Below are 20,347 nucleotides of genomic sequence, written 5' to 3' on the forward strand. Positions count from 1 at the left end.
CACACAGACACAAAATAAAACAATGCTATGCAGTGGCAGGGCCATCTTCCTCCTCTACACATAAAGTCTCCAGCCACAAATACATTTGCACATAAAACATTCCATCTAACCCATAACACATTAATTACAACTGCTCATATTCTTAATACAATTAGCATATTTACCAAAAGTCCACCTCTGCTTCAGCCAGCAATGGCGGAATCTGCTGCATTGGTGGCATGGGGTCCATCTCTGCCATGAAAGCTGGGTTCATGATCCCAGCTAGACCAGGAAGGAGATTTCAATTAATTGAAATGTATTTATTCAATTGAAAGGTCTCTAAGAGGTGAGGTTGTTGTTTAGTGACTGAAGTGTTTTAGTGTCTGACTTTGACATGTTTAACTTGGTTTACTTCATTAGTTTTGAGTTGATGTGAAGACTTACCACGTCTATAGGCTCTCATGGGGAATGAACCACCAGCAGCCTCGCAACTAGAGGCACTGTCTCCTTCAGAAAACTCCAAATCTGAAGGCAGAAAGAAACAGCCAACCAGAAAACAATAAAATTCTGTTTATGTCAGAAAGCAAATGTAATCAGCCTCATCCTCTTTTTTCCCCCCGGGTAGTTCTTGGATTGTGGTGGCATTTGCATCCCTTGCCTTTGCAAACATGAAAAACCCTTTTAAATTACAAATATATGGTTACATCATACATGTTTTTCAATATATTGAACTGTTTATCAATAATAAAACAATGCAAGTCCTTTATACAGCAAAACATTTTGTTTATGTTAGAAGTACTTAGGGTAAGCAAATTGGCTGGACCCAGTAGTGACCCAGTACAGTTGTAGTGACATGTTTTGGGGATTTAGAGATATCTATTATTTTGAATGCAATGTAAACAAAAGTATTTAATATATTGTATAGATCAATAAAAAAGGCTATTAAAATACATGTTTATTTTTTACAAATATAATACTGCATGTGTCAGTAAGTTTTATGTCATTGGTGTTACCACCTTGGAAATTACTCCAAAGATATACAAGGACCTTGAGCATTCCCTCCAGTGGAAAACTGTTATCGAGGGAGGGGTTTATATTAAAGAAAACTATTAGCTAAGGGGGGGGGGGGGGGTCAATATAAATAGTCCGGGTGGCCATTTGATTAATTGTTCAACAGTCTTATGGCTTGGGGGTAGAAGCTGTTAAGGTGCCTTTTGGACCTAGACTTGGCACTCCGGTACCGCTTGCCGTGCGGTAGCATAGAGAACAGTATGACTTGGGTCTTTGACCATTTTTTGGGCCTTACTCTGACACCGCCTAGTATATAGGTCCTGGATGGCAGGAAGCTTGGCCCCAGTGACGTACTGGGCCATACGCATTACCCTCTATAGCGCCTTACGGTCGGATGCCGAGCAATTGCCATACCAGGCGGTGATGCAACCGGTCAGGATGCTCTCGATGGTGCAGCTGTAGAACGTTTTGAGGATCTGGGGACCCATACCAAAACCTTTCAGTCTCCTGAGGGGGAAAAGGTGTTGTCATGCCCTCTTCACGACTGTCTTCTTGTGTTTGGACCATGATAGTTTGTTGGTGATGTGGACACCAAGGAACTTGAAACTCTCAACCCGCTCCACTACAGCCCCATCGATGTGAATGGGCGTGTTCGGCCCTCCTTTTCCTGTAGTCCACGATCAGCTCCTTTGTCTTGCTCACGCTGAGGAAGAGGTTGTTGTCCTGGCACCACACTGCCAGGTCTCTGACCTCCTCCCTATATGCTGTCTCATCATTGTCGGTGATTAGGCCTACTGTTGTGTCGTCAGCAAACTTAATGATGGTGTTGGAGTTGTGCTTGGCCACGCAGTCGTGGGTTAACAGGGAGTACAGGAGGGGACGAAGCACACACCCCTGAGGGGCCCCAGTGTTGAGGATCAGCGTGGCAGATGTGTTGTTGCCTACCCTTACCACCTGGGGGTGGCCCGTCAGGAAGTTCAAGATCCAGTTGCAGAGGGAGGTGTTTAGTCCCAGGGTCCTTAGCTTAGTGATTAGCTTTTTGGGCACTGTGGTGTTGAACACTGAGCTGTAGTCAATGAACAGCATTCTCACATAGGTGTTCCTTTTGTCCAGGTGGGAAAGGGCAGTGTGGAGTGCGATTGAGATTGCGTCATCTGTGGATCTGTTGGGGCGGTATGCGAATTGGAGTGGGTCTAGGATTTCCGGGATGATTGTGTTGATGTGAGCCATGACCAGCCTTTCAAAGCACTTCATGGCTCCCGACATGAGCGCTATGGGCGGTAGTCATTTAGACAGGTTACCTTCACTTTCTTGGGCACAGGGACTGTGGTGGTCTGCTTGAAACATGAGGTATTACAGACTCGGTCAGGGAGAGGTTGAAAATGTCAGTGAAGACACTTGCCAGTAATACAACAAAATGTGGAATAAGTCAAGGGATATGAATACTTTAAGGGCACTGTAGTTGATTTAGAAAAACGCAACCGTAATTCAAGAACGCCCCTACCCACAAGCCTCTTATATAATGCAAAAGAGAAGTGAAAAGCAAAGAAGTACCTTCATCCCCATAAGCATGGCTTTTACTGTTATCCGTGGATTTTCCGTTTGACATCTAAAAATGACACAAAATGAAATACACAACATACTGTACATATTATCACATTGCCTCCAAGAGGATGGATATGAAGACAAGGGGGAAGGAGAAAAAAGTGTAGTCATCCCTGACCTTTTGTGGCTGGTCTTTCTTTAGATGATTGGTTATATTCTTGGGTGGCGCGACACCCATTTTGGCTGACTTGAAGGACTCTAGACGGCTCCTCATGGTTCTCTTGAAGATCCCTTGCACCTCATTCTCATCCTTGTTGACGTCAAGGTGTTTCCGACTGTACCAGTGTCTGTGCTGTTAGGTCAAGGAATGAGAGGAAGAGGGTAAAAAACTGCTTTCTTTTTAGCGCCCTTGGCATTTTTTGGGGGGATCTAATTGTCTTCAACTAAGCAATACCTGTTTCTTGCCTCTGTACAAGTGCTGCTGCAGTAGATGGTGTGCATTAATGTCCTCTGACTCCCTCATCTTCAGGTCCTGCTCATGCATGTTCAGGCAGACAGAGGTTACACTGTCCCATCTAGAAGGGAAGAAACATTAAATGTTCACTGTTAGTAATTTGCTGGCGACTGGAGGGCAGACTCTGAAAACGTACTAGGGCCCGGTTTCCCAAAAGCATCTTAAGGCTAAGTTTCAACAGGACAATGACCCAATACACCTCCAGGCTGTGTAAGGGCTATTTTACCAAGAAGGAGAGTGATGGAGTGCTGCATCAGATGACCTGGCCACCACAATCCCCCGACCTCAACCCAATTGAGATGGTTTGGGATGAGTCGGATCGCAGAGTGAAGGAAAAGCATCCAACAAGTGCTCAGCATATGTGGGAACTCCTTCAAGACTGTTGGAAAATAATTCCAGGTGACGCTGGTTGAGAGAATGCCAAGAGTGTGCAAAGCTGTCATCAAGGCAAAGGGTGGCTATTTGAAGAATTGGTTTTACTACATGATTCCATATGTGTTATTTCATAGGTTGTCTTCACTATTATTCTACAATGTAAAAAATAATACAAAATAAAGAAAAACCCTTGAATGAGTAGGTGTCAAAACTTTTGACTTGTAGTGTACATTTACAAAAACACTGTGGCTCCATTGCATGATTTAGGATACAAGAGCGGTTTGGAAGCCGGGTTGTTAGTGTAGAGGAGAGTCGAATTAACACATCAACGCCAGACGTCAACCACAATGAGAATACACAAGGACCTCTCTTCAGTGGCCAGAGAACAAAGAAAGAGGGGGGCCACCCACAGCAATCTACCGGCAGGAGTCGTCCTTCCCCTCTTTTGCTCATCTCACACCTCTAGTCTACATCAAAGCTTCTCCTATCAGCAACAAGGACGACAGGTTTTAACCAAAGGGACTTGTACCAGAGAGAGACTCAGCTGGGACCCGATGAAGACTGAGGATGACTGTGGCTAACTACTGGACTTCTGAAATCCTTTGTTTTGGAGAGTTCTCTGAAGACCATTAGTTCCAGACAGTATATACATAAGAGTATCCAGCTCAATCTCACATATATTTTCCCTGATTTGAATGTGAGCGTGTATCTGTTACTTTATTATTACTATCTGTATTTCTCCTATAATTTTACATTTGAGTCATTTAGCAGACGCTCTTATCCAGAGCGACTTACAGTTAGTGCATTCCTCTTAAGATAGCTAGGTGGGACAACCAGATACTGTATCACAGGCATAGTAAGTACATTTTTCCTATAATCCCAATAATTAAATATTAAGAATAACTGTTTGATTTTAGGCCCTCTAATCCCCATTACCTGTTTGTGACTCTGATTCTGTAATGTATTAAATTCAAAACTGATATCACATTTACCTACATATTCAGAACCTTTACTCAGTACTTTGTTGAAGCACCTTTATTTGGGGAGCTTCTCCCATTCTTCTCTGCAGATCCTCTCAAGCTCTGTCAGGTTGGATGGGGAGCGTCGCTGCAGAGCTATTTTCAAGTCTCTCCAGATACAGTCATGGCCAAAATTGTTGGCACCCCTGAAATTTTTCCAGAAAATGAAGTATTTCTCACAGAAAAGTATTGAAATTACACATGTTTTGCTATGCACATGTTTATTTCCTTTGTGTGTATTGGAATAACACAAAAAAAACAGGAAAAAAGCAAATTTGACATAATTTCACACAAAACTCAAAAAATGGGCCGGACAAAATGATTGGCACCCTTAACTTAATATTTAGTTGCACACCCTTTGGAAAAAAATAACTGAAATCAGTCGCTTCCTATAACCATCAATAAGCTTCTTACACCTCTCACCCGGAATTTTGGACCACTCTTCTTTTGCAAACTGCTCCAGGTCTCTCATATTGGATGGGTGCCTTTTCCCAACAGCAATTTTAAGATCTCTCCACAGGTGTTCAATGGGATTAAGATCTGGACTCATTGCTGGCCACTTCAGAACTCTCCAGCGCTTTGTTGCCATCCATTTCTGGGTGCTTTTTGAAGTATGTTTGGGGTCATTGTCCTGCTGGAAGACCCATGATCTCGGGACGCAAACCCAGCTTTCTGACACTGGGCCCTACATTGCGACCCAAAATCCTTTGGTAATCCTCAGATTTCATGATGCCTTGCACACAGTCAAGGCACCCAGTGCCAGAGGCAGCAAAACAACCCCAAAACATCTTTGAACCTCCACCATATTTGACTGTAGGTACTGTGTTCTTTTCTTTGAAGGCTTCATTACATTTTCGGTAAACAGTAGAACGATGTGCTTTACCAAAAGCTCTATCTTGGTCTCATCTGTCCATAAGACGTTCTCCCAGAAGGAATTTGGCTTACTCATGTACATTTTGGCAAACTGTAGTCTTGCTTTTTTATGTCTCTGTGTCAGCAGTGGGGTCCTCCTGGGTCTCCTGCCATAGCGTTTCATTTCATTCAAATTTCGACGTATAGTTCGCGCTGACACTGATGCACCCTGAGCCTGCAGGACAGCTTGAATTTCTTTGGAACTTGTTTGGGGCTGCTTATCCACCATCCGGACTATCCTGCGTTGCAACCTTTCATCAATTTTTCTCTTCCGTCCACGTCCAGGGAGATTAGCTACAGTGCCATGGGTTGCAAACTTCTTGATCATGTTGCGCACTGTGGACAAAGGAACATCTAGATCTCTGGAGATGGACTTGTAACCTTGAGATTGTTGATATTTTTCCACAATTTTGGTTCTCAAGTCCTCAGACAGTTCTCTTTTCCTCTTTCTGTTCTCCATGCTTAGTGTGGCACACACAGAAACACAATGCAAAGACTGAGTCAACTTCTCTCCTTTTTATCTGCTTTCAGGTGTGATTTTTAGATTACCCACACCTGTTACTTGCCCCAGGTGAGTTTAAAGGAGCATCACATGCTTGGAACAAACTTATTTATCCACAATTTTGAAAGGGTGCCAATAACTTTGTCCGGCCCATTTTTTTAGTTTTGTGTGAAATTATGTCAAATTTGCTTTTTTCCTGTTTTTTTTTGTGTTATTCCAATACACACAAAGGAAATAAACATGTGCATAGCAAAACATGTGTAATTTCAATACTTTTCTGTGAGAAATACTTCATTTTCTGGAAAAATTTCAGGGGTGCCAACAATTTTGGCCATGACTGTATGTTAAATCGGGTTCAAGTCCGGGCTCTGGGTGGGCCACTCAAGGACATTCAGAGACTTGTCCCAAAGCCACTCCTGCATTGTCTTGGCTGTGTGCTTAGGGTCGTTGTCCTGTTGGAAGGTGAACCTTCGCCCCAGTCTGAGGTCCTGAGTGCTCTGGAGCAGGTTTTCATCAAGGATCTCTCTGTACTTTGCTCCGTTCATCTTTCCCTCGATCCTGACTAGTCACCCTGCCACTAAAAAACATCCCCACAGCATGATGTTGCCACCACCATGCTTCACTGTAGGGATGGTGCTAGGTTTCCTCCAGACGTGATGATTGGCATTCAGGCCAAAGAGTTCAATCTTGGTTTCATCAGAGGAGAGAATCTTGTTTCTCATGGTCTGAGAGTCCTTTAGGTGCCTTTTGGCAAACTCCAAGCGGGCTGTCATGTGCCTTTTTACTGAGGATTGGCTTCCGTCTGGCCACTGTACCATAAAGGCCTAATTGGTGGAGTGCTGCAGAGACGGTTGTTCTGGAAGGTTCTCCCATCTCCACAGAGGAACTCTGGAGCTCTGTCAGAGTGACCATCGGGTTCTTGGTCACCTCCCTGACCAAGGCCCTTCTCCCCCGATTGCTCCGTTTAGCCGGGCGGCCAGCTCTAGGAAGTCTTGGTGGTTCCAAACTTCTTCCATTTAAGAATGATGGAGGCCACTTTGTTCTTGGGGACCTTCAATGCTGCAGACATTTTTTGCTACCCTTCCCCAGATCTGTGCCTCGACACAATCCTGTCTCGGAGCTCTATAGACAATTCCTTCGACCTCACGGCATGGTTTTTGCTCTGACATGCACTGTCAACTGTGGGACCTTATAGAGACAGGTGTGTGCCTTTCCAAATCAACTCCAATCAAGTTATAGAAACATATCTCAAGGATGATCAATGGAAACAGGATGCACCTGAGCTCAATTTCGAGTCTCATAGCAAATGGTCTGAATACTAATGTAAATGCAATGTTTTTTTTATTTTTAATAAATGTGCAAACATTTCTAAAAACCTGTTTTTGCTTTGTCATTATGGGGTATTGTATGTAGATTGATCAGGGGAAAAAAACATTTAATCAATTTTAGAATAAGGCTGTAACGTAACAATTTCGAAAAAGAGAAGGGGTCTGAATACTTTCAGAATGCACTGTAAATACTACAGTAATGTTTGCAAAAACACTATAGTCCACAAAACACTGCAGTAATTATTATAGTATATGTTACAGTATTTATTTGCATATACCCTTCCCATTTTCCTCCCCCATATCCCAATTTGTGCCACTCAAATGTGAGAAACCTACATGCCAAGTATAGACCATATATTGTGTTCCCTACAGGTTATGAAAAGAGCAGTTCAGTCGAATAGTTTTCCTCAAGGAGAAAGCCCCCACTGCAATGGGAAAGATAATAATAAAAAAAAACACTGTAGTAAATACTACAGTAATGTCTGCAAAAACACTACAGTATAAAACAGTCCGCAAAAACATTAGTCATTACTATAGTCGTTTTCTTTTTACTACAGTATTTATACTATAGTAAACTTTAAATACTGCATTATACTATAGTCATGTCCGCAACACTACAGGAAATACTACAGTAAAGTCAGCAAAAACACCACAGTGAATACTATAGTATTTATGCCATAGTATACTATAGTATTTTTTGATGTGGGTGTGGAGCACATCCTAAAGGGTTCGAGCCAGGATCCACTAGGCTCATATACAATCTCCTCGGGCTGGTCACTAGTTTTACATCAAACTGTCCTGCAACATAATTTCCATCCTATCCTACAATAGAGGGATTTTACTACACTGACGATTCGCAACCGCTAGTGTGTGTTCGCTCTCTTCACCAAGCAGACTGGCTCCCAGACTGTTAGACACAGCAGGCACTTTTCACCTGTTCGGCTAGCTATAACTATAGCCACCATTGGGCGCCATGCGTAGGGTGTTTGTTTCCCACACCAGCGATCCGGCTTGGCCTCCCTGTCCCGCCGTTCGCTACATTGGTGCCAACTATGGGACGGTGACTATGGGACCATTGGAACACACCATGTGTGTGTTTTCCTAAGGTGATGCGGCTGTAACAGATCATCCGCTCAGTTCTTCTGTACTCTTGCACTGTTGCTAGACTAATACAGATGTCTAGCCTCCGTATTGGAACAATACGACAAGGGAAACCACCCTCTAGCAGGTTGCTCTAAGGAGGGATTGAGTTATACAGTGGGGAAAAAAGTATTTAGTCAGCCACCAATTGTGCAAGTTCTCCCACTTAAAAACATGAGAGAGGCCTGTAATTTTCATCATAGGTACACGTCAACTATGACAGACAAATTGAGAAAAAGAAATCCAGAAAATCACATTGTAGGATTTTTAATGAATCTATTTGCAAATTATGGTGGAAAATAAGTATTTGGTCACCTACAAACAAGCAAGATTTCTGGCTCTCACAGACCTGTAACTTCTTCTTTAAGAGGCTCCTCTATCCTCCACTCGTTACCTGTATTAATGGTACCTGTTTGAACTTGTTATCAGTATAAAAGACACCTGTCCACAACCTCAAACAGTCACACTCAAACTCCACTATGGCCAAGACCAAAGAGCTGTCAAAGGACACCAGAAACAAAATTGTAGACCTGCACCAGGCTGGGAAGACTGAATCTGCAATAGGTAAGCAGCTTGGTTTGAAGAAATCAACTGTGGGAGCAATTATTAGGAAATGGAAGACATACAAGACCACTGATAATCTCCCTCGATCTGGGGCTCCACGCAAGATCTCACCCCGTGGGGTCAAAATGATCACAAGAACGGTGAGCAAAAATCCCAGAACCACACGGGGGACCTAGTGAATGACCTGCAGAGAGCTGGGACCAAAGTAACAAAGCCTACCATCAGTAACACACTACGCCGCCAGGGACTCAAATCCTGCAGTGCCAGACGTGTCCCCCTGCTTAAGCCAGTACATGTCCAGGCCCATCTGAAGTTTGCTAGCGTGCATTTGGATGATCCAGAAGAGGATTGGGAGAATGTCATATGGTCAGATGAAACCAAAATAGAACTTTTTGGTAAAAACTCAACTCGTCGTGTTTGGAGGACAAAGAATGCTGAGTTGCATCCAAAGAACACCATACCTACTGTGAAGCATGGGGGTGGAAACATCATGCTTTGGGGCTGTTTTTCTGCAAAGGGACCAGGACGACTGATCCGTGTAAAGGAAAGAATGAATGGGGCCATGTATCGTGAGATTTTGAGTGAAAACCTCCTTCCATCAGAAAGGGCATTGAAGATGAAACATGGCTGGGTCTTTCAGCATGACAATGATCCCAAACACACTGCCCGGGCAACGAAGGAGTGGCTTCGTTAGAAGCATTTCAAGGTCCTGGAGTGGCCTAGCCAGTCTCCAGATCTCAACCCCATAGAAAATCTTTGGAGGGAGTTGAAAGTCTGTGTTGCCCAGCGACAGCCCCAAAACATCACTGCTCTAGAGGAGATCTGCATGGAAGAATGGGCCAAAATACCAGCAACAGTGTGTGAAAACCTTGTGAAGACTTACAGAAAACGTTTGACCTGTGTCATTGCCAACAAAGGGTATATAACAAAGTATTGAGAAACTTTTGTTATTGACCAAATACTTATTTTCCACCATAATTTGCAAATAAATTCATTAAAAATCCTACAATGTGATTTTCTGGATTTTTTTTTCTCATTTTGTCTGTCATAGTTGACGTGTACCTATGATGAAAATTACAGGCCTCTCTCATCTTTTTAAGTGGGAGAACTTGCACAATTGGTGGCTGACTAAATACTTGTTTTCCCCACTGTACCTGCAAAATGGGTAAGTAAACTGCACGCAATGTCAGTTTCACCATTCGTACCTGTACTTTGCCCCAGGGTTGTCCAACCCTATAGTGCATTACTTTTGACTTGAGCCATTGAGATGCGGACTGAGTCAGGCAATGTTGCTTACAAGATGGAGGAGACTGGAACATGATCCATTGGGATGCATGTGCCATTGGGATGCAAATTAAGTCAGGCAATGTTGCTTACAAGATGGAGACTGGAACATGATCCGGTCCCATATTTTCTGTCATGATGGAAGGCATCATCTCTGAGAAGTTGGCACCAAACTTCTTATTGAAATCCACATCAGCCTTGGATTCATGCCGAACGAACGCCAATGAGCCTCTGCTTTCTCCCTATAATGGGATAAAATTATTTCATCAAATCAAAGTTGTACACAGTCTCCATCAGATTAGAAGATGTAGCAGTGAAATGCTTGTGTTACTTGCTCTTAACAGTTCGAGTAACACAAGCATTTTGCTGCACCCGCTGTAACATCTGCTATAAAAAATAAACAAAAAAAGTATATTTGTAATGTTAATGTAAATCAGTGATCCTGGTGGTTAATTTATTGTGTAGCATTGTAACTACAGTATTAAGTTGTCATGGCTTTCCCAAACCTTGAGTCGCTCTTACCTCTTTCACATAGCTCATGGCATCCTTGAGGTTGAGCTTGTGGAAGATGTTGAATATGTGGTCACAAGACTTCCTGGCAGAGGGAGTCATCAAGAGCCAGTACAACCACCTCTCCTCAAATGTATTCCACCTTAGAAGAATACGAGAAGAGAATAAAAACAAAACAATTGTGTTAAATTTAATCTTTGAAAGGTATGGTATGTAATACATTAATTTAAATAATACTTATATGATGACAACTTATTGAAGTTGATAATATGATGTTAGTGTCCACATACTTGTCCCTCATGTAGTTATGTCCTATTTGTCCAGAAATGTCCTCTATGGCGACAAGCATGTGGTCAAAGGTCTGAAAAAATAAAATGGAATGATGATTCATGGATATATTTAATCAAGGTTAGATTTAGGTTGACCATTTTCAACACTGTTAGATTAACTGGTTGATGTTTTATAAAAAGAGGGGTTTAGCAACTGACACTCAGCCCTTGATAAACACCCTTCATCTTCCAGACCCCTCTCCCTCTATACACCTACCCCCTTTGGCACTAACTGCTGTTGAGTTCATGTTTGGGTTGAGGGCCGGTTGACATGTGCACTACTGGACACAGATTCCACAATGACCCTTATCCATCCTGACCTTCTGCCTCCTGGTGCTCAACCCCAAGCCACCGAAGTTCCCTTCATCACAGTAACTGGAGAAAGAGCTCCTATTCTGGGAAGGTGTGAAGTCTTGATACAGGTGGGTGACTACTCTGCACGTCACCCTGTCTGGGTTGCTGAAGTTAAAGTGCACTATTTACTAGGCATGGCTTTCCTGTGTAAGGCGGAGGCAAAGCTGGACTTCCAGACAAATACCATTATTTTCCAAGATGATAAACCCATCCCCCCTTTCAGTGAGGCTGCCTTTCCCATGATGCCCACTGTGGCGCAAACAAACCCTGCCAACCGACAAGCCCTAGCCTTCAGTGGGAAGCCCCCTTTGCAGAGTGCACGTTCCCCCTCTCCAATGATAGCCCCACCACCATGGAGCCACAGGAGTAACTACAGCCCCTGCCTACACCAGTTATACAGACGGCAAGTGTCACCACAGTCGCAGAATCGGCAGCAAAGCCATGTGGGAGTGACAAGTCTGGGACCTACTTTACACATTCTGGCACAGCTTTGCTGTCACTCCTAATGATGTAGGTCGAACCCACTTGGTGCAGCACATCATTGACACAGGCAACGTGCTCCATCCGACAACGCGCCAGATGGATGCCCTATGCCCACCAAGCCGCAGCGGATGAGCTCATAGAACAGATGGCATCTACTGACACCATCAAACAGTTTGATAGGCCTCCCCCGTGGTCATGGTCCTCAAAAAGAGATGGAACCTATAGGTTCTCTGCCGACTATCAGCAACTGAACGACAAGACGGTGAAAGATTCCTATCCACTGCATCGGATAAACGAGTGTCTCGATTATGTCGCTGGCTCAGCTTGGTTCTCTTCCCTGGATCTACGGAGCGGATAGCCAGGTACCTCTAGCACCCGAAGACAAAGCAAAGACTGCCTTCACCATAGGACGAGGCCTGTGGCAGTTTACCACTATGCCCTTTAGCTTGTATAATGCCCCTGCCACCTTCAATAGGCTTATAGAGAAGGTTCTCAAAGGTGTGCCCCCGGAACAATGTGTGGTGTATTTCGATGATCTACTGGTGCATGGGACAAGCTTCGAGATTGCGTAGGAAAACTTGGAGGAAGTTCTAGGCCGAATCCAAAGAGAAAAGTGCAGTTTCATGCAGAAAGATGTTACCTTCCTCGGACACAGAGTCAGCCAGGCAGGAGTCATGACAAAACCGAACAAAGTTGCCGCTGTCAGGGATTGGCTTACACCATACATACACCAGCTTCGGTCTTTCTTAGGGCTAGCCTCCTATTACAGATGCTTTATTGCTGGGTTCGCCACTATGGCAGCCCCCTTTTACTACCTTTTGCGGAAGTTCAAAGTTTTCCAATTTTCACTGATATCCACATGGCAGTCAATACCCTCTTTGAGTGGGGGATGGACCAACATACACCCTTTAACATCCTGAAGCAGGCTTTGTGTCAGGACCCTGTGTGCATCAGATCCCCAGATCCGGGAAATCCGTTCAACCTCGATACGGATGCCAGCAATGAAGGCCTCGGTGCAGTCTTGTCGCAGCTAACCCCGGAAGGAAAATGAGTTGCATATTACAATCGCACCTTTGACAAGCCAGAGAATAATTGTATAACCCGCCGGGAGCTTCTGGCGGTCGTCGACTCAGCTGAGCACTTCAAGCATCTCCTCTGTAGCCTTCCTTTCACCGTGTGCACCGATCATGCTGCCTTGAAGTGGCTCCTGTCCTTCAAAGAGCCGGAAGGAGTAGCTCGGTGGATCAAACAGCTCCAGGCATTCCAATTCACCATTCAGCACAGAGCCGGGGAAAGCCATACTAATGCAGATAGCATGTCTCGGCTGCCATGTGCACCAGAATGCCACATCTGCAACTGAGCAGAAGCACGTGAGGCTGTAAACCTGCATGTCGAAGAGGTGAAGTGCTGGGCACTGCTACCAGCAAATGAACAAAGTTGGCGAGAACTGCAGCTGGATGATCCTGACCTCAGGATGGTCATGGGTTGGCTGGAGGAAGGGTCCCGGCCACCCTGGGAAGAAGTAGTGGCACGGTCTGCCACTGTCAGAGGCCTATGATCTGAATGGCCTGGTGTACAGCTCCTGCCAGCCACCTGTGAACCCTGTTGGCAAGTGGTGGTGCCCAAGGATCTTTGAGAAAAGGTGTTGTAGGCACATCATGGATCCCCCGTCGTTGGCCACTTTGGAGTAACAAAGATCAGTGTAGCGACCCTCTAGCTCTATCATAAAATACCAAAAATCATGTGGGGGGGCTCATGGGGAAATTATGGGGGGAGGAGTTGCACCTAGTTCACATAGCTGATAGGCCACTAGTTTTTGGGGTTGAGGGGGGTCTGAGAGACTGAATGGGACACAATAACATCTCCTCTGAGTTATTTGACAGCCAGATGCTTTTATTGTTTTGGGCAACCCTTCTAACCCTCTGTTAGCCTTTATTTCGAGGGCATTAAAACCTGATTCGCCGGTTCAGCTACAGTCTCCTCGTTCTTCTAGTTAGTTAGCTAGCTAAGGAGTGGGTCCGCTAACGCCACAATATAGCCAATTTTGACTTTGTGGCTGTGTTATCTAGTGGAAAACATACCTGTGGGCTGTGGGTTGTGACAGCAGAGATGGTAGAGAAAGCAAGACAATCCACTCCCATTGCCAATTCCCTCATTTTTTTTGATGGGGAGAAGCGGCTTGGAAGCCGGTTGTGAGTGTATGAGCTGGGAGACCGGTATAGCTCATTCATTTTAAAGGTATTCGCTTTTAACATTGTAATGTGAATCAAGTCTATCTAATAACGCTGTTTATTTAACCTTTTGCTGCAGTGGGCTAAATCATGGTCACACAGAGTGTTTCTTGGTAGTCTTAAACAAATATACTTTGAAAAAAGGTATACACCTCACACATGGTTATGGGCCTAAAAAAAAGAAGACACCTGTACCATGTCAGATATAGAGTTGAAATGCATTCAATTTTGAGTTTGCATCCCAATATTACACTTGATAATATACATCACAAAATACTGAAATATAACAAAACAGTTTGACATAGAAACACCGGATTTTCAGCGTTTTAAAAATAAATGATGTTTATTAATTATGAAAAATATTAATCACATTCCACCCATGAGGCCACTAGGTCATTTGACTGCAGGAAAGGGCTACTAAAAAAATACTGCTATTGTGTAAATGACCCGGGGTTATAATTATGTTTTTTATTTTTCACAGAGCTTTTGGAGCGCTGTTCTTACTGTTGAGTTAGTTTGTGTCCCGATAGGTAGGTAGGTTTTTTCTCTGTAGTCTGCCCTGGTGAGCTGGTATCCAGGCAAAAGATTTGGGGTTGCCTTAGCGGGCGGATTAGTACAATTTTCTTTGTAATATACATGTTTGTTTGTATGTTGCGTCACCACTTCCCTAGAGACCTCCTTAGGAGGGAGCTATTTCATTCGAAAGCAGTGTGCATTCACATGCCAATTACCACCATTGTGTTGTTATACCAATTACCACCAGTGTGTTATTATCCTATAAGAATATTATACCATGAGTGTGCTATCTCACAAAGTTTTTCATCACGAGTGTACTAGCTTACAAAGAGTATTTCATCACGAGTGTGCTTTATTTAAAGTCTGCATGAATCTCGCCCTGCTACTAATTTATTTGTGTGTTCTCTTAATATACCTTGTCATTAACAAAGGTGGTGTAGTACAGTTTACAAAAAGTACAAACTTTACTTTGGGGATTAATTAGAGAGATGTAAGGTGTGTTGTCTGAGTCTTTGGGGTTGATGAACAACAAAGACTTCTGACCAGATAGTTACCCTATTCTGTATTTTTTCAGCTAGTGTGCGTTCTGTCACTGCTGCCCTCTTCACTTTCAGCCAGTTGACCAGTGGTTTCATGGTTATTCCCTGCAACAAATAAGAAAATATAGTAAACCGGTGGCCAATTAAAATATACCAGTCTGTTCAAGTGAACACATTACACTATGAAAGAAAACAACAAATATTTCACTATCTATGGACTGAAGTTTGACATTTAAATGAGCTATTTTACCTGCAGCACGACAGTGAAGTACACCACTAGGAGGGTGGTGCTGATCATCAGATTCTTCTCCTTGAACTTATTCTCATCCAGCGAGACCACAAGGCCATAGGCTACTGCCCCTCGTAGGCCACCGTAGCCCATCACTACCTGATCAATAAACTCCAAGGGAACCAGTCGGTACTGGTTGAGAATCCAGGTGAGTAAAAAGACCCCTGTGATATAGACATACACACAGAGAAAGGCAGTATTTCTGTTACATGTGCCTTGTAGTCTTCACATTTTGCTGCCATAAAATTACATCTAAAAAGGGATAAAATTAGATGTTTTTCCTACAGATACACAACCTACTTCACATTTTAAAAGTGACATACAATTATAGAAAATGTTCCTAATTAATACAATTTAAAAAAACGAAGATGTCTTGATTGTGTATGTTTTCACACCTCAGAGTTTTCACACCGCCGCGTTCACATGCTATCGGAGTTATCGGAAACAGTGGGAAATGAATGACCGTCCAAGTCGGAATTACAAGTGGGAAACTCAGAGAAAAATGTTGTTACCCGAGTTGTGACATTTCACAACTGACCTTTTACCTTTTCATCCAAAAAATGACAAATCAATTTTTGACAATGACAACCTTATCAATATGGATAATGTAGCTACTCTGACAGTCCTGTAGCTCAGCATCCGCTTCATCGGACCACTTCACTATTGAGCGCATCTCAATTGAGCGTATCACTGGTACTTCCGTATGGAGTTTTTGTTTGTAAGCAAGAATCAGAAGGATAGAGTTATGGTCAGATTTGCCGAATGGAGGGCAAGGGAGAGTTTTGTATGCATCTCTGTATGTGGAGTAAAGGTGATCTAGAGTTTTTTTCCCCCCTCTAGCTGCACAGGTGACATGCTGGTAGAAATTAGGTAAAATTGATTTGTTTTCCTGCATTAAAATCACCGGCCACTAGGAGCGCCGCCTCTGGCTGAGCATTTTCTTGTTTGCTTATGGCCCTATACAGCTCATTGAGTGCAGTCTTAGTGCCAGCATCAGTTTGTGGTGGTAAATAGACAGCTACGAAAAATATAGATGAAAACTCTCTTGGTAAATAGTATGGTCATGAGGTATTCTAACTTAGGCGAGCTCCTGCTCCTAGAGACTCCACTATGTTTAAGCTTTTTACCATTGTCCTCTTTCCCTTCTGCGATTGGTTCATGCAGTCGGGCTGGTGCCTGTTCTGCCTCCCGTCATACAGGAGCGAGTGGCTGAGCATTCACTTCTCTTGACACCCTCTCTCCTACACGGAGCAGGATCAAGACATACGGTCCTATTGCACTGGATTAAGAAATCTGGCCCACAGTTTTTTCTTATCGTTTCACTTCACAGCCTGACTTCATACGTCACGCATTTGTCTGCGCTCTCGTGAACGGTAGTCCTGCGGGTTGACATGGTTCACCTCCCTGCTGCCACGCACTATGGACTCTGTCTCGAAAAGGCTCAAATAGGCTCTTTTTTTTTTGTATGTGCCTACCCCAGACGGTTCCAAAAATGCCCCAGCTTCTGGAGTACTTTTGCAGCCACTACAGGATCTCTGCACCCTGCTGGGGTGTGTGCTTGATAAACAGTGACATTCTAGTCAGCCAGTTCTTTACCTGCTTATGTCCAGTCCTGGTGGGGTTGGCTTTTGCATATGACACCCTAGCATACAGAACCCTTTTGACATGTGTTTCTACCCCGGTCGCCAGTAGGCTACATGCCCTGCGCACGACCGGCATGTGGACTGTTTTCTGTCGGCCCGATGCTAACACAGTCTCTTTTCGTTGGGTTACCTTCACGTAGCCTGCCTAATCCCTCTCTGTGACTTAGGTCCAGTAGTTTATTCAAGATTGGACCTTGGGAGTCTTTGACTTCCTGTCCGCCACCTTCCCCAGAAGAGAGTCTCCTTTTGTTCCAGTGTGCGCTCTGCTCCTTTGCTGGAGGGGACAAGAGCCTATGCTGTTATGCTCTCCTTGGTAGCTGCCTTCGACAGAGGGTGGATACCTCTCTTTTCTCCTACACTATCCTGCTTAGGATTCGAACCCTATTCGCTGTTCTCTAGGTCTGTCTTCAACAGACATTTGTGATTGGTTACTTTGAGTTATGGGAGTTACAGAACAAAATCCTATTGTGAAATATTTCACTCATTATGTAAATAACCTTTAGTTTCACAATGTATTGGATTTCACCCAAACCTGTCGTTTTTAATTCAGGCCCCCAAATGTTTTTGCCGTATTGTCTTGCAGTATTAATTAACGGCCTTGTTGCAAACAGAATCAATGATTTAGAGTGGATTTTTTAACACAGGCTTTCTTCTTTTCACTATGTCATACAGGCCAGTAATGTGGAGTGAATGTAATGTTGTTGATCCTCTGTATTTTCAAGTATTGTGGTGGCAGCATCATGTTATGGATATGATTGTCACCGGCAGGGATTGGGGAGTTTGACAGGACCAAAATAAATATGAAAGGAGCAAAGCCCAAGTAAAAAGTTAAAGGAAAACCTGACGTAGTCTTCTGAAAACCTAACCCTGGGATAGAATTGTATTTTTCAGCGAGACAATTACACAAATGTTTATGCCATACACACCAGAATGGCTTTTCAATAGGTGTTTAGTGTTCCTGAATGGTCCCGTCTCAGTCCTGACTTACAGTGTGGAAAAAAAGTATTTAGTCAGCCACCAATTGTGCAAGTTCTCCCACTTAAAAAGATGAGAGAGGCCTGTAATTTTCATCATAGGTACATTCAACTATGACAGACAAAATGACACAAAAAAATCCAGAAAATCACATAGTAGGATTTTTTATGAATTTATTTGCAAATTATGGTGGAAAATAAGTATTTGGTCAATAACAAAAGTTTCTCAATACTTTGTTATATACCCTTTGTTGGCAATGACACAGGTTAAACGTTTTCTGTAAGTCTTCACAAGGTTTTCACACACTGTTGCTGGTATTTTGGCCCATTCCTCCATGCAGATCTCCTCTAGAGCAGTGATGTTTTGGGGCTGTCGCTGGGCAACACAGACTTTCAACTCCCTCCAAAGATTTTCTATGGGGTTGAGATCTGGAGACTGGCTAGGCCACTCCAGGACCTTGAAATGCTTCTTACGAAGCCACTCCTTCGTTGCCCGGGCGGTGTGTTTGGGATCATTGTCATGCTGAAAGACCCAGCCACGTTTCATCTTCAATGCCCTTGCTGATGGAAGGAGGTTTTTACTCAAAATCTCACGATACATGGCCCCATTCATTCTTTCCTTTACACGGATCAGTCGTCCTGGTCCCTTTGCAGAAAAACAGCCCCAAAGCATGATGTTTCCACCCCCATGCTTCACAGTAGGTAAGGTGTTCTTTGGATGCAATTTTGTTTCTGGTGTCCTTTGACAGCTCTTTGGTCTTGGCCATAGTGGAGTTTGGAGTGTGACTGTTTGAGGTTGTGGACAGGTGTCTTTTATACTGATAACAAGTTCAAACAGGTGTCATTAATACAGGTAACGAGTGGAGGACAGAGGAGCCTCTTAAAGAAGAAGTTACAGGTCTGTGAGAGCCAGAAATCTTGCTTGTTTGTAGGTGACCAAATACTTATTTTCCACCATATAATTTGCAAATAAATTCATAAAAAAATCCTACAATGTGATTTTCTGGATTTTTTTTCTCTATTTGTCTGTCATAGTTGACGTGTACCTATGATGAAAATTACAGGCCTCTCTCATCTTTTTAAGTGGGAGAACTTGCACAATTGGTGGCTGACTAAATACTTTCTTTCCCCGCTGTATATTTCTCCCATGGGCAAAGAAATTCAAAAGGGGTGGTCATATTAATTAACAGTCATTTTTATCAGAATGTGCAAATTGTCCAAACAGATCCTCAAGGTAGATGGATGATTTAAATGTTATTGGACCATAAACAGATATGGCTCATTAACCTAAATGGTCCAAATAATGATGATTCACGCTTCTTTGAAAATACAGTGGGGAGAACAAGTATTTGATACACTGCCGATTTTGCAGGTTTTCCTACTTACAAAGCATGTAGAGGTCTGTAATTTTTATCATAGGTACACTTCAACTGCGAGAGACGGAATCTAAAACAAAAATCCAGAAAATCAACACTCAATCAAACAGACTCCAACCTCTCCACAATGGCCAAGACCAGAGCGCTGTGTAAGGACATCAGGGTTAAAATTGTAGACCTGCACAAGGCTGGGATGGGCTACAGGACAATAGGCAAGCAGCTTGGTGAGAAGGCAACAACTGTTGGCGCAATTATTAGAAAATGGAAGAAGTTCAAGATGACGGTCAATCACCCTCGGTCTGGGGCTCCATGCAAGATCTCACCTCGTGGGGCATCAATGATCATGAGGAAGGTGAGGGATCAGCCCAGAACTACACGGCAGGACCTGGTCAATGACCTGAAGAGAGCTGAGACCACAGTCTCAAAGAAAACCATTAGTAACACACTACGCCGTCATGGATTAAAATCCTGCAGCGCACACAAGTTCACCCTGCTCAAGCCAGCGCATGTCCAGACCCGTCTGAAGTTTGCCAATGACCATCTGGATGATCCAGAGGACGAATGGGAGAAGGTCATGTGGTCTGATGAGACAAAAATAGAGCTTTTTGGTCTAAACTCCACTCGCCGTGTTTGGAGGAAGAAGAAGGATGAGTACAACCCCAAGAACACCATCCCAACCGTGAAGCATGGAGGTAGAAAAATCATTCTTTGGGGATGCTTTTCTGCAAAGGGACAGGACGACTGCACCGTATTGAGGGGAGGATGGAAGGGGCCATGTATCGCGAGATCTTGGCCAACAACCTCCTTCCCTCAGTAAGAGCATTGAAGATGGGTCGTGGCTGGGTCTTCCAGCATGACAACGACCCGAAACACACAGCCAGGGCAACTAAGGAGTTGCTCCGTAAGAAGCATCTCAAGGTCCTGGAGTGG

General features: G+C 43.7%; 1 protein-coding gene across 1 annotated transcript in view; it reads right to left on the reverse strand.

The window, feature by feature from the left end:
- The window catches only part of LOC121585534 (sodium/hydrogen exchanger 3-like), a 68,379-nt gene that overhangs the window by 1,612 nt on the left and 46,420 nt on the right, over positions 1-20,347 (reverse strand). The window contains exons 8-17 of the mRNA XM_041901858.2: positions 15,386-15,588; positions 15,151-15,240; positions 10,974-11,044; positions 10,696-10,825; positions 10,267-10,415; positions 2,990-3,110; positions 2,714-2,887; positions 2,545-2,599; positions 424-504; positions 165-261 (exon numbers count right to left, since the gene is read on the reverse strand). Of these exons, the coding sequence (XP_041757792.1) occupies positions 165-261; positions 424-504; positions 2,545-2,599; positions 2,714-2,887; positions 2,990-3,110; positions 10,267-10,415; positions 10,696-10,825; positions 10,974-11,044; positions 15,151-15,240; positions 15,386-15,588 (1,171 nt within the window). The remainder of the gene's footprint in view (positions 1-164; positions 262-423; positions 505-2,544; positions 2,600-2,713; positions 2,888-2,989; positions 3,111-10,266; positions 10,416-10,695; positions 10,826-10,973; positions 11,045-15,150; positions 15,241-15,385; positions 15,589-20,347) is intronic.

The sequence above is a fragment of the Coregonus clupeaformis genome, chromosome 17, assembly GCF_020615455.1.
Source record: "Coregonus clupeaformis isolate EN_2021a chromosome 17, ASM2061545v1, whole genome shotgun sequence".
In the NCBI taxonomy this organism is placed as follows: Eukaryota; Metazoa; Chordata; class Actinopteri; order Salmoniformes; family Salmonidae; genus Coregonus; species Coregonus clupeaformis.